Source organism: Cherax quadricarinatus, chromosome 15 (genome assembly GCF_038502225.1).
Source record: "Cherax quadricarinatus isolate ZL_2023a chromosome 15, ASM3850222v1, whole genome shotgun sequence".
In the NCBI taxonomy this organism is placed as follows: Eukaryota; Metazoa; Arthropoda; class Malacostraca; order Decapoda; family Parastacidae; genus Cherax; species Cherax quadricarinatus.
This window is the reverse complement of record NC_091306.1, coordinates 38853547-38868640: the sequence shown is the minus strand read 5'-3', so window position 1 is coordinate 38868640 and position 15094 is coordinate 38853547. Positions and strand designations below refer to the sequence as shown.

The following is a 15094-nucleotide window of genomic DNA, read 5'->3' as shown; positions in this document are numbered from 1 at the left end:
TAAAAAATTCATTTTGATCTTCGACTCTCAGTCTGGTTAGCGGCTTGCTAAAAACTGAGTCATATTGGGACTTGAGTAGCTCACTCATTTCCTTGTTGTCATCTGTGTAGGACCCATCTTGTTTAAGTAGGGGCCCAATACTGGACGTTGTTCTCGATTTTGATTTGGCATAGGAGAAGAAATACTTTGGGTTTCTTTCGATTTCATTTATGGCTTTTAGTTCTTCCCGCGATTCCTGACTCCTAAAGGATTCTTTTAGCTTAAGTTCGATGCTTGCTATTTCTCTGACCAGTGTCTCCCTACGCATTTCAGATATATTGACCTCTTTTAGCCGCTCTGTTATTCTTTTCCGTCGCCTGTAAAGGGAGCGCCTGTCTCTTTCTGTTTTACATCTACTCCTCCTTTTTCTTAGAGGAATAAGCCTTGTGCATACATCGAGTGCTACCGAGTTAATCTGTTCTAGGCATAAGTTGGGGTCTGTGTTGCTTAGTATATCTTCCCAGCTTATATCGGTTAGGACTTGGTTTACTTGGTCCCACTTTATGTTTTTGTTATTGAAGTTGAATTTGGTGAATGCTCCCTCGTGACTAATCTCATTATGTCGGTCTGGGGCTCCGCGCATACATGACTGAACCTCAATTATGTTGTGATCTGAGTATATTGTTTTTGATATGGTGATATTTCTTATCAGATCATCATTGTTAGTGAAGATGAGGTCTAGTGTATTCTCCAGTCTAGTAGGCTCTATTATTTGCTGGTTTAAATTGAATTTTGTGCAGAGATTTAAAAGCTCGCGTGAGTGTGAGTTTTCATCAGAGCTGCCTCCTGGTGTTATTACTGCAACAATATTATTTGCTATATTCCTCCATTTTAGGTGCCTTAAGTTGAAATCCCCCAGGAGCAATGGTACAATGGTACCATATAGTTCAAAACCATAGAATTCGTCTTCATCTCCACTTCCATCAGTCTTAGAACTGTAAGTTGTGAAGAGGAGAGTCAGAATTCGCCCAGAGAGTGAGTGGGGAGTGAGAGCTTCCTTGCCGCCAGGCACAATGAACAAAGCTACTTTGCCGGCATTCCCACAATGCCATGCGGGCGTCCAGATTTTTTCTATGGTGTGCACACTGACCACCCAGACCCATTCTCTCAGATGTAGGCCTACCAGCCTTCTCGCGCTAAATTTGACGGCACTAGAATTTTGGCATAGATCTACGGTTTGGACCCTGAACGTAAAGCCATAGATCTACGGGACGGACCCCTGAAAGGGTTAAAACAAGTCTCTGAGAGGGCCTGTGGACCCTGAAATTTTATATATACTCTGATAATTATAGTTATGTGCACCTGTACCTAAATATACTAATACACAGAGAGTGAAGCGCAATGAATATCGTATAAAATGTTAATACGTATAGACATTTTGCTTAATCGATCCATGATATTTTTTTTCAAAATTATATAATAAACACGCTATGTAACATATAAACATGATTAATATACCCACAGTAGAATAAATTAACATAAATATGAGATGTTTTTCTAGTCGGCTAATGGAGTGAACTAAAACCATATGTGTCCAACTGGTTTGTTTACATAACTTGCACTGTCCTCTCTCACATGCTCATATTCGTTCATTCATTCATCCATACTCATACACTCACTCACTCACACTCACACTCCCTCACACTCACTCACACTCACTCTCTCATTCTCTCTCTCTCTCTCTTATTTATTCATTTAATCTTGTTTACTCACCTCTCACCCTACATTAAGACTACAAATATTTTAAGGTAAGTAATGAATGTACTGTATATGCATTTTATCATTCTAGGGCACTTTAAATGCCTAGTATTTAATGTGTGGGTGGGGTAGCCAGATGAAATTATGATACTTATAACACTATTCGATACCTGCCGACCCTACTATTCACCTTGCACCCTATATTAAAACCATTAAGACTACAAATATTTTAAGGTAAGTAATGAGTGTACACTATATGCATTTTATAACTCTAAAGCTCCTTAAATGTCAAAGTATATTATGTGTGGGTGGGGTGGGGTTACCTGGAGGTTATTCTGGGGATCAACGCCCCCGCGGCCCTGTCCATGACCAGGCCTCCCGATGGACCAGGGTCTGATCAACTAGGCTGTTACTGCTGGCCGCACACAGTCCAACGTACGAGCCACAGCCTGGCTGATCCGGCACTGACTTTAGGTATTTGTCCAGCTCTCTCTTGAAGGCAGCCAGGGGTTTATTGGCAATTCCCCTAATGCTTGATGGGAGGCTGTTGAACAGTCTTGGGCCCTGGACACTTATGGTGTTTTCCCTTAGTGTACCAATGGCACCCCTACTTTTTATTGGGGGCATTTTGCATCGCCTGCCCAGTCTTTTACTTTCGTAGGGAGTGATTTCTGTGTGCAGATTTGGGACCATTCCTTCCAAGATTTTCCAAGTGTAGATTATGATATATCTCTCCCTCCTGCGTTCCAACGAGTACAAGTCAAGTGCTTCCAAGCGTTCCCAGTAGTTAAGGTGCTTGACAGAACTTATACATGCAGTAAAGGATCTCTGTACACTCTCTAGATCTGCAATTTCACCTGCTTTGAATGGAGATGTTAATGTACAGCAGTATTCCAGCCTAGAGAGAACAAGTGATTTGAAAAGGATCATTATTGGCTTGGCATCTCTCATTTTGAACGTTCTCATTATCCATCCTATCATTTTCTTTGCACGTGCGATCGTGGCACTGTTGTGATCCTTAAAAGTGAGATCCGCAGACATTACTACTCCCAGGTCCCGTACATTATTTTTCCGCTCTATTGAATGGCCAGAGTCTGTAGTATACTCTGTTCTAGTTATTATCTCCTCCAGTTTTCCATAGCGGAGTAGTTGGAATTTGTCCTCATTGAACATCATATTGTTTACCGTTGCCCACTGGAAAACTTTGTTTATATCTTCTTGGAGGTTAACTGCGTCCTCAGCAGATGACAGCCTCATGCAGATCCTAGTATCATCCGCAAAGGATGATACAGTGCTGTGATGTATATCTCTGTCTATGTCTGATATGAGGATAAGGAATAAGATGGGGGCGAGTACTGTGCCTTGTGGAACAGAGATCTTCACTATGGCAGCCTCCGATTTAACTATGTTGACCACTACTCTTTGTGTTCGATTTGTTAGGAAGTTGAAGATCCAACTCCCCACTTTCCCAGTTATTCCTTTAGCACTTATTTTATGGGCTATTACGCCATGATCGCATTTGTCAAATGCTTTTGCAAAGTCTGTGTATATTACATCTGCATTCTGATTTTCTTTCAGTGCATCCAAGGCCATATCATAATGATCCAGTAGTTGTGAGAGGCAGGAGCGACCTGCCCTGAACCCATGTTGCCCTGGATTGTGCAGATTTTGGGAATCCAGGTGATTTGCAATCCTGCTTCTTAGCACTCTTTCAAAGATTTTTATGATGTGGGATGTCAGAGCTATTGGTCTATAGTTCTTAGCTAATGCTTTGCTGCCACCTTTATGGAGTGGGGCTATATCCGCTGTTTTAAGTGACTGTGGAATTTCACCCATGTCCAAGCTCCTCCTCCGTAGTGTACTTAGGGTACGCGAGAGGGGTTTCTTGCAGCTCTTAATGAAAACAGAGTTCCAAAAGTCTGGGCCCAGGGCTGAGTGCATGGGCATGTTGTCAATGGCTTTTTCGAAATCTATCGGAGTTAAGGTAATGTCGGAAATCTGGCATACATTTATGGAGTTTCGAGGCTCATTCATGAAGAAATCATTTGGGTCGTCAATCCTCAGACTGATTAGTGATTCACTAAACACAGAGTCGTACTGAGATTTCAATATTTCACTCATTTCCTTGTTGTCATCTGTGTAAGACCCATCCTGTCTGAGTAAGGGCCCGATACTAGATGTGGTATTTGCCTTGTTTTTGTCATATGAAAAGAAATATTTTGAATTTCTTTCAATTTCACTAATAGCTTTAGCTCCTCCTGTCTCTCCTGGTTCCTGTAAGAGTCATTTAACTTAAGATCGATAGTTTCCACTTCCCTGGTCAGCGCCTCCTTTCGTGTATCAGATATTCTAGCACTCCTGAGGAGTTCAGTGACTGTTCGTCGTCTTGTGTAGAGGGAGCGTCTTTCTCCAGTTTACTCCTGCTCTTCTTCTTTCTTAGGGGAATATGCCTAGAACATGCTTCAGCTGCCAGGAAGTTGATCCTTTCAAGGCACTGGTTTGGATCCATGTCATTTAAGATATCTTCCAAACATGTTTCATTTAGGACATGGTTTACCTGGTCCCAGTTGATGTTCTTGTTGTTGTATTTTGTGAAGACACCTTCACAGGTACATGCATTCTGCTGATCAGGACCCCTATGCATGTACGTCTGGACTTCGATTAGGTTGTGATCGGAACTGGTTGTTTTTGATATTCTTATGTCTCTTATCAGGTCCTCATTATTTGTGAAGATAAGGTCAAGTGTGTTTTCTAGTCTTGCTGGCTCCACTATCTGCTGGCTTAAGGCGTGTTTTTCGCAGAGACTTAGTAGCTCATGTGTGTGTGACCTTTCATCTGCGCTACCTCCGGGGATTGTTTCAGCTATAACATTATTTGCTACATTCTTCCATTTTGTATGCCTTAGGTTGAAATCACCAAGCAGTAAGATGTTTGGGGATGGAGCTGGAAGGTTTTCCAGACAGTAATCAATTTTCAGTAGCTGTTCCTTGAACTGTTGTGAGGTTGCATCTGGTGGCTTATATACAACCACAGTGACTAGGTTTTGGTTCTCGATCTTTACTGATAGAATTTCAACCACCTCATTTGTGGTGTTCAGCAACTCCATGCAAATGAGGGACTTTTTGACATACAGGCCAACCCCCTTGTTGCCTGTTCATTCTGTCGCATCTAAAAAGGTTGTAACCACTTATCCATATTTCACTGTCAAAGTGATCTTTTGGGTGAGTCTCTGTGAAGGCTGCAAACATTGCATTAGACTCCTCTAGAAGTCCACTGATAAAAGGTATTTTGTTGTTGGTGGATGGCTTAAGGGCCTGTATATTAGCAAATATGAACGAGGTTGTATTCTGTGTTTGTTGGGGGATTTTGTTATTGGCATCAGTAGTTGTAATTCTGGAGGGCCATGGGTGGCCACTGGCTGCGCCTCCAGTCCAACAAGGCTCCAAGGTGGTGGACTATTTTTGTTATTTCCTTCCATTTTCTTTTTCCGTTTCCTGCCACTAAAAAATCACCTGGAGTTGGGTTGCCATAGCTACTATAGTTTGTCTTGTGGGGTCTGTGCCTCCTGGTCCCTTTTAGATAGTATGCAGGGCAGTCGATGTTGTAACACTGCTTCTGGAGGACTGAGGAGTGACACATTTTTGGGTGAAAGAAAGTACAGGAAGAAGAACAACACACTCCTTTAGACAGGAGGTCGCTACATTTTTTGGGATGCTCAAAGTTGCATGTCCCATTTTTTTTTCCTGATATTCCATGCATACAGATGCCCCAGCACAATATTTGCACAAATTCACCTTTGGTTGAGAATTGTTGGGAGGTGTGTTGTCTATTTCTGCAGGTTCTGGGACTGCACTATAATCCTCAGTATCCAAGCCAGGGCCACCCAGTCCTGGATTCCATCTACTTTCCTTAGTAGAGGAAGGAGGAGGAGACTCCTCTCCAACATCTGTACTGTGGGCCACGGTCTTGTGCCTGGTGGCCTGGCTGGCTACCAATCTTACCACACCTGACTTCTTACAATAAACACCACTCACTTCTCACCCTACATTAAGACTACAAATATTTTGAGGTAAGTAATGAGTGTACTGTGTGTGCATTTTACTTTTTACTGTTTTTAATCCTTGTTCTATTGCTAACTTAATATATGTTAGTGTAAACTTATTATCTGACATTTATAAGTGGAAACAAATGGTGCTCTGCTTTCCGGCGATGTCTGCTTTCCAGCGATGTCTGCTCTCCGGCGATGTCTGCTTTCCGGCAGTAGCCTGGAACCTAACCTGCCATATAAGTGGGGCCCTACTGTATATGATCTCCATCCTCTCACTGATAATAGTGAAGGCAATAGGCGCCTGAATTTACAGCACATAGTGTATACAGGGAAGGAAATTGTGTGAGTACAGGAGTAGAATGATGGTGTCACTTGTCTGTCTCCTAATCCCTCTTTCACTGCTTATTTATGACAGCTGATTACTGCAGAGCTGCAAGATGACTGTGTTCCCATTCTGAAGACTAACAAATATTAATTTCTCTTTCAGTTTATTAATATGAAATCATGGTAGCACAGAAAATAAATAAATATTATTATTTGATTTATTAAGGGTAAGAGTGCTAAAGGTTCAGTACGCCAGGTTTAAGAGAGAACAGCGGGTGTCACCCTTGCCAGTTCCCAGTCCTCCTCCTCAGAGACCAACTATCCTCCACCATTCCTCATTCTTCCCTGTCCATCAAAAACTAGAACATGTCTCTAATTATATCATGATGGTCTATGGAAAACTAAGTCCCAAGTTATGAACAATCAAGTTACAAACAACTTTCAGGAATATACTTTGGTACCCCAAGTTTCAGCCATAATTCATTCCAGAAGGCTGTTCGAGTGCTGTTACCGAATGAATTCATTCCCATAAGGAATAATGTAAATTAGATTAGTCCATTTCACACCCCCAAAAATACACTTACAAAAGCACTTACAATAATACACTTACATAATTGTTTGAGTTGGGAGCTGTACGAAACTCGGGGTACCACTGTATTAAGGTTGTACATGGAACACTACTGGATTATGATTTTCAGTTTCTAAAGAAAACCTGCAAATCTGGAAAATGCTTGGTAATAAACTATTGTTTTAGAGGTATTCAGCTATTTTGGACATTTTAAAACTAATTAAGATAAAGACAGGACAACACAAGGCATATCTTCCTTTATCTTTAGCCACAGATAATGTGATTATATAACAGATAAACACACACAAGTATATTCTAAAGAAGAAGTGCTGGAAAGATACTGAAATGCTTCTTCACATTGTTAGAACAAATGAATGAGTTACAAGAGAAGGTAGGAAGTGCTATAACCACTGGAGATATTTAAAAACTTTATGATTAAACACCGAAGATGAGACACTATCAGTTTACATCTGCTCTTATAAACATTTAATGATCATCAAGTAATATTTTACATAGCCGAAGAAAACATACCTGAGAAGGGCTGAAACCAAATGCAGAGAAGGCCTCTTCAACAGACTTGTATGTGTCGTGTGATAAGAAGGCATGGTAAGGGTACAACCTCATGATCAATCTTGTAGGGTCAACATTTGGGTATTTGCTCTGCAAATTTCATATTGACAATAAGCAATGGTTTAAGGTGACAGGCAGTTAGAAAGACACCATGCATATTGCAAAGTTACATCCAGAACTGTACAACATATGGGTCTTTCTAACTTCCATGTAAATATTTATATAACATAAAGTACACACCTCTACTACAATAATATAAATGTTTCACTTTTTGATTGAACTATAATTAAACTTTATCTAATATAAAACAAAGCTGAAAGTTTACTGAATACAGTGGAACCCTGGATTTCATCCGCACCAGATATCATACGATTCGGATTTCGACCACTTTTTCGGCAAAAGTTTGCTCCGGATTTTGTACCTCGTCCCAGAAATCATCCGTATCAGACGGGTCCCTATGGGCCACTCATACGTTCATGACTCACTCTTGGGCACATTTAATGTCTTATTTTACATTAAAAAGACATTTTCATTAATCCATCTATGATTTTTTCTTCAAAATTATATAAGAAACATGTTACATAGTATATAAACATGCTTTTGTTTCTTGTTCACTCTGAGTGTCCCTGTAGTCCTAATGCCATAGTAGTACTAATAGTACATAATAATAATCACTCTTGGGCATGTTAATATAGACCAGGCCACTCCTGCAACTACCTAAAGTCATACCTTAGTAACAGAAGCCAATATGTGTACACAAATGGTGCAAACTCTTCCACTCAAGCAATCACAGTAGGAGTCCCACAGGGAAGTGTCCTTGGACCACTCCTCTTTCTCATCTACATCAATGACCTACCAATGCATCACAGCTACTCAAACCCATATTATTTGCAGATGACACTACATACGTCTTCTTCCACCCAAACCCCTGCATACTCGCCAACACTGTCAATGCTGAAATGCAGAAAATATCTGCCTAGATGATGACTAATAAACTTACCCTGAATAATGATCAAACCTATTTCATTCAGTTTGGAACCAGAGCTGCAAATGTTCCAAACATAATGGGTAAATGGATCACCCGTCACAAGACTCACAGAGGGAAAATTTCTAGGAATCCACCTTGACAGTAGCCTCAAGTTCCAGACACATATACAACAAATCACCGAGAAAATCTCTAAGACGGTAGGCATACTATCAAAGATACGGTACTATGTTTCACAACCAGCTCTCCTGGCACTGTACCATTCACTCATCTACCCTTATCTCACATATGGAATCTGTGCATGGGGATCAACAACATTAAATCACCTAAGACCACTAATAATCCAGCAAAAGGCAGCAGTCAGAATGATAGCTAATTCCCACTCCTGACAGCGAACGCCACCAATTTTCAAAAGTCTAAATCTGCTCACCATTAATAACATCCATACTTATTCATGTGCTTACTACATACATAGAACAATACATGCAAACATAAACTCTCCACTCAAACTTTTCCTCACCAACCTTAATAGGCCACATGACCATAACACAAGACCCAGGTCTCTTTTTGATGTACCCATGTCCATATCACACTGTGTAAAAACTCTATGCACATAAAGGGCTCTAAATTTTGGAATTTACAAGAAAATACTAAAGTAACCCAGTCTGAAAATCAATTTAAGATTCTTCTCAAAAACCACTTAATCACCCTAGACTAAATGCTCAATACTCAATATTCCCATAAAATAATTTCAACATTTACTTTTGAACCTATTGTCCATTGTCGACAGGAATATAATTGAATCATGTTTCACAAAAAGCTTTTTTGAATATATGAATACATCCTTTGATTTATATAAATTAGATTCACTTATAATTAATAGAACTACTGTACAACTATGATAAATTTCTTTGGTGTTACGTAGTCAGTAAGCTAATAAATTAAGTCGGCCCATAATGCCTAGGCATAATAGAGGTTCTCTTTGCACTGCAACCCATTATTGTAAATACATAATCTCAATGTACTACAGTAGGGACCTGCTTTATGGCGTTTTGCCTTATGGCGTTCTGCTAATACAGCGATGTCAAATTACGACCAAAATTTGCTATACGGCAAGCGGTCTTTCAAATATGGCACGCCCCACCTGGTTTGTTTACATTCTCCGTGACCACATCTATTATGTCAGGAAACTTTCCAAAATTTCAAGTGTTGTAAAGTTACTGCATATTTTATATATACTCTGATAATTATACTTATGTGTACCTGTACCTAAATATACTCGCACACTGTGCTGGTGTGCAGGTATGCATTAAAATCGCTAAATCTCTCTCTACTCATGACGCCAATACGTACTACGTAATAATAATCACTCTTTAAACGTCTTATTTTACATTAATAGGCATTTTTGTTAATCCATCTATGATATTTTCCTCAAAATTATATATGAAACCCATTACATAGCATATAAACATGATACATACACTCACAGAATAAAAATTGACATAAATATGGGATTTGTTTACAAAGCAGCTGTGCAGGTAGTACTGGAAGAATTATGTTTTCTCTAGTCAAACTGGGGGATAACTGTAGAAAAATATTCTTTTCGCATGCCTTCACTCTATATATAGCAGTTCATGACCCTTGTGGGTTTAGTGCTTTTTATTATGATAATAATAATAATAATAATATCTTCATTCACTCTAAAAATGGTGTGTTGCTGTTTGTTTATTCTGTAATAACTTGTACACAATGTAAGAGTATTTGTATTTTGAGGTAATCATTATTATAATAAAAAATTGAGGTAAATGTTTTACAAACTCTTACAAACATACGTGAATGAACTAAAAGTAGACACATATTAATATGCATTTATTTCGCCTGACCAAGTGATCACCCACTACCTGTTCAGTTTGTATTCTTACATTGTCTGAACTCTGTATCTTGTTCTCTCTCTCATTTACTCTTTCGTTAACTTGTTGGCTCTCATTGACAATGGCATTTAAGCTTAGCTGTGATAAAAAGAGAAGTCGTAAGCCTCTTGCTTTAAGTGCCAAGTTAGAGGATGATGGTGTGCCATTCTGATTTTATTCAATAAACACCCTGCCACTCACCTCTCACACATTAATATTAATATTTTAAGGTAAGTAATACGTGTACTCTGTGTGTATCTTACCTTTTATTGAGCATTTAATGCCTATTTCTATTGCTAACTTAATATAAGTTAGTGTAAACTTGTTGTCTGGCATTCATTGCATATTTTATATGTGCTCTGATAATAATACTTGTAGACCTGTGTGGTAGACGGGTGGAGGGACAACATTACGTTTTCTCTGCTCAGCCATCAGAGAAAACATGTATGAATCTGTGTTTGGCCCAGCCACTCCCCAACTCCGCTTTTATTTACAATTTTCGGCATGAATTATTCATTACTTCTCCCTTCGTTTATGATGGCATCTAAAGGTAGTTGTTTGAAATGCTTAAATTCAGTGAACAAGATATGTCGGTGTCAATAATATGGCTCTGGGCCACAGTGTAGGTAGCTGGTAGGTGTAGCCCAGGTGGGCTACACCTACCGGTTACCTACACTGACTTCCTACAAATAAATACTACTCACCTCTCTTCCTATATTAAGACTACACATATTTTAAGGTAAATAGTGAGTGTACTATATGTGTATTTTAACTCTCTGGGATGTTTTAAATATCGTATATTAAATATGAGACGGGGAGCCAGGGCTACCTACACCTGACTTCCTACAAGTAAGTACTACTCACCTCTCTCTCTATATTAAGATTACAAATACTTTAAGATAAGTAATGAATGTACTGTGAATGTATTTTACTTTGTGTGTTTTTAATGCCTAGTTCTATTACTAACTTAATATAATACAGTGGACCCCCGGTTCGCGATGCTATCAGTATCCGATAAATCCGGTAGCTGATGCATTATATCGCCAAAAATTTGCCTCGGTTCCTGTTACAAAACCCGGTATGCGATGCAATTCATATGAGACGTGTCCATGTGTGGCCTGAACTTCCCCGTGTGTACCAGTGTTTACAAGCCAGCCAGTGTGTGAGCATCTAAGGATACATTCGGTACATTCCATATTATATATATTATCGCTGTTTCTGGTGCTTGTTTCTGCAAAATAAGTCACCATGGGCCCCAAGAAAGCTTCTAGTGCCAACCCTTCGAGACCAAGAGTGCTAATGACTATTGAAATGAAGAAAGAGATAACTGCAAAGTATGAAAGTGGAGTGCGTGTATCGGAGCTGGTCAGGTTGTATAGTAAACCCCAATCAACCATTTCTACTATAGTGAGCAGAAAAACGGCAATCAAGGAAGCTGTTCTTGAAAAAGGTGCAACTGTGATTACGAAACAGTGACCGCAAGTGTTAGAAAATGTTGAGAGACTGTTATTGGTGTGGATAAATGAAAAACAGATAGAAGGAGATAGCATCTCTCAAGCGATCATTTGTGAAAAGGCTAGGCAGTTGCATGACGATTTGGTAAAGAAATTGCCTGCAACTAGTGGTGATGTGAGTGAATTTAAGGCCAGCAAAGGTTGGTTTGAAAGATTTAAGAATCGTAGTGGCATACATAGTGTGATTAGGCATGGTGAGGCTGCCAGTTCAGACCACAAAGCGGCTGAAAAATATGTGCATGAATTCAAGGAGTACATAGAGGCTGAAGGATTGAAACCTGAACAAGTGTTTGTGACAAAACAGGCCTGTTTTTGAAGAAATTGCCAAGCAGGACCTACATTACTCACGAGGAAAAGCTACCTCAAGTCCTAATGGAGGGGGATTCCCCTTCTAAACAATAGGTTCAACACTCTCCCCTCCTCCCATCCCATCAATCATCACCAGATCTTCATTAAAGGTAAATGTCAATTATTCTATTGTTATTATTCTATTGCTATTGTTGTTATTGTAATTATTCTATTGCATTAAACTTAATATTTCATGTGGTAAAAGTTTTTTTTTTCATACTTTTGGGTGTCTTGCACGGATTAATTTGATTTCCATTATTTGATGAAGATAGGGAAGCTGTGATTTCGTGTATAGGGCAAGGAGGAATAACATCTTGTAGGAGTGAGGAAGAGCCAGTTGTGAGTGTGGGGGAAGTTCGTGAGGCAGTAGGTAAAATGAAAGGGGGTAAGGCAGCCGGGATTGATGGGATAAAGATAGAAATGTTAAAAGCAGGTGGGGATATAGTTTTGGAGTGGTTGGTGCAATTATTTAATAAATGTATGGAAGAGGGTAAGGTACCTAGGGATTGGCAGAGAGCATGCATAGTTCCTTTGTATAAAGGCAAAGGGGATAAAAGAGAGTGCAAAAATTATAGGGGGATAAGTCTGCTGAGTATACCTGGTAAAGTGTATGGTAGAGTTATTATTGAAAGAATTAAGAGTAAGACGGAGAATAGGATAGCAGATGAACAAGGAGGCTTTAGGAAAGGTAGGGGGTGTGTGGACCAGGTGTTTACAGTGAAACATATAAGTGAACAGTATTTAGATAAGGCTAAAGAGGTCTTTGTGGCATTTATGGATTTGGAAAAGGCGTATGACAGGGTGGATAGGGGGGCAATGTGGCAGATGTTGCAAGTGTATGGTGTAGGAGGTAGGTTACTGAAAGCAGTGAAGAGTTTTTACGAGGATAGTGAGGCTCAAGTTAGAGTATGTAGGAAAGAGGGAAATTATTTCCCAGTAAAAGTAGGCCTTAGACAAGGATGTGTGATGTCACCGTGGTTGTTTAATATATTTATAGATTGGGTTGTAAGAGAAGTAAATGCGAGGGTCTTGACAAGAGGCGTGGAGTTAAAAGATAAAGAATCACACACAAAGTGGGAGTTGTCACAGCTGCTCTTTGCTGATGACACTGTGCTCTTGGGAGATTCTGAAGAGAAGTTGCAGAGATTGGTGGATGAATTTGGTAGGGTGTGCAAAAGAAGAAAATTAAAGGTGAATACAGGAAAGAGTAAGGTTATGAGGATAACAAAAAGATTAGGTGATGAAAGATTGAATATCAGATTGGAGGGAGAGAGTATGGAGGAGGTGAATGTATTCAGATATTTGGGAGTGGACGTGTCAGCGGATGGGTCTATGAAAGATGAGGTGAATCATAGAATTGATGAGGGAAAAAGAGTGAGTGGTGCACTTAGGAGTCTGTGGAGACAAAGAACTTTGTCCTTGGAGGCAAAGAGGGGAATGTATGAGAGTATAGTTTTACCAACGCTCTTATATGGGTGTGAAGCATGGGTGATAAATGTTGCAGCGAGGAGAAGGCTGGAGGCAGTGGAGATGTCATGTCTGAGGGCAATGTGTGGTGTGAATATAATGCAGAGAATTCGTAGTTTGGAAGTTAGGAGGAGGTGTGGGATTACCAAAACTGTTGTCCAGAGGGCTGAGGAAGGGTTGTTGAGGTGGTTCGGACATGTAGAGAGAATGGAGCGAAACAGAATGACTTCAAGAGTGTATCAGTCTGTAGTGGAAGGAAGGCGGGGTAGGGGTCGGCCTAGGAAAGGTTGGAGAGAGGGGGTAAAGGAGGTTTTGTGTGCGAGGGGCTTGGACTTCCAGCAGGTATGCATGAGCGTGTTTGATAGGAGTGAATGGAGACAAATGGTTTTTAATACTTGACGTGCTGTTGGAGTGTGAGCAAAGTAACATTTATGAAGGGGTTCAGGGAAACCGGCAGGCCGGACTTGAGTCCTGGAGATGGGAAGTACAGTGCCTGCACTCTGAAGGAGGGGTGTTAATGTTGCAGTTTAAAAACTGTAGTGTAAAGCACCCTTCTGGCAAGACAGTGATGGAGTGAATGCTGGTGAAAGTTTTTCTTTTTCGGGCCACCCTGCCTTGGTGGGAATCGGCCAGTGTGATAATAATAATAATAAAAAAAATATTTCTTATGGGGAAAAATTATTTGCTTACCGATAATTTTGGCTTATGATGAGCTCTCAGGAACGGATTAATATCGCGAACCGGGGGTCCACTGTATAGTGTAAACTTGTTGTCTGGCATTTATATGCATTTATAAATGGAAAAAATGGCGTTCTGCCTTCCGGCGATGTCTGCTTTTCGGCGACAGCCTGGAACCTAACCTGCCATATAAGTGGGGCCCTACTGTACTTACAAAGAAATAAATAAATATGAATTTTAATTTGAATTTCATTAATCCAATTATGATATTTTCTTCATAATTATATGCTATCAAGGGGCAAGTCGGTGGTGGGAAAACATTATGTTTCCTCTGGTCCAGCGTTAGAGAAAACTGTATAAATCTGCGTCTGGCCCAGTCACCGCCCTTAATAGTACATAACCCTTTTGTTTACAATTCTCGGCATGAATTGTTCATTACTTCTCCCTTTGTTTATGATGGCATGTAAAGGTAGTTGTTAGAAACGATTGAACTCAGTGAACATGGTATGTCGATGGTAATAGTATGGATGTGGGTCACAGTGTATGTAGCAGGTGGATGTAGTCTGCCTCGGACTACAAATAAATACTATTCACCTCTCGCCCTACATTAAGACTACAAATATTTTAAGGTAAGTAATGAATGTAATGTGTATGTATTTTACTTTTTATTGTGTTTTAATGCCTAGTTCTATTATTAACTTAATATAAGTTAGTGTAAACTGACAACCCTACGCCTGTTGTGGAATCTATTGTGGCTTTGGGGAAGTCCATGGGGTTGGATGTGAGTGGCCAGGATGTTGAAGAGTTGGTGAACAACCACAGGGAAGAGTTAACCACTGAAGAGCTGCAACACTATAGTTATTCTCTATAAAATTAATTTTTTGTTAATATTTTTGGGCATCTGAAATGGACTAATTGGATATACATTATTTCTTATGGGAAATA

The 15094-nt window shown here is 39.8% G+C and overlaps 1 protein-coding gene across 2 annotated transcripts in view; it reads right to left on the bottom strand.

The window, feature by feature from the left end:
* c12.2 (von Willebrand factor A domain-containing protein c12.2) overlaps positions 1-15094 on the bottom strand; it is a 590945-nt gene that overhangs the window by 367564 nt on the left and 208287 nt on the right. For both annotated transcript variants that reach the window (XM_070085296.1, XM_070085297.1), the window contains exon 3: positions 7209-7337. In XM_070085296.1, coding sequence (XP_069941397.1) covers positions 7209-7337 — 129 coding nt within the window. The remainder of the gene's footprint in view (positions 1-7208; positions 7338-15094) is intronic.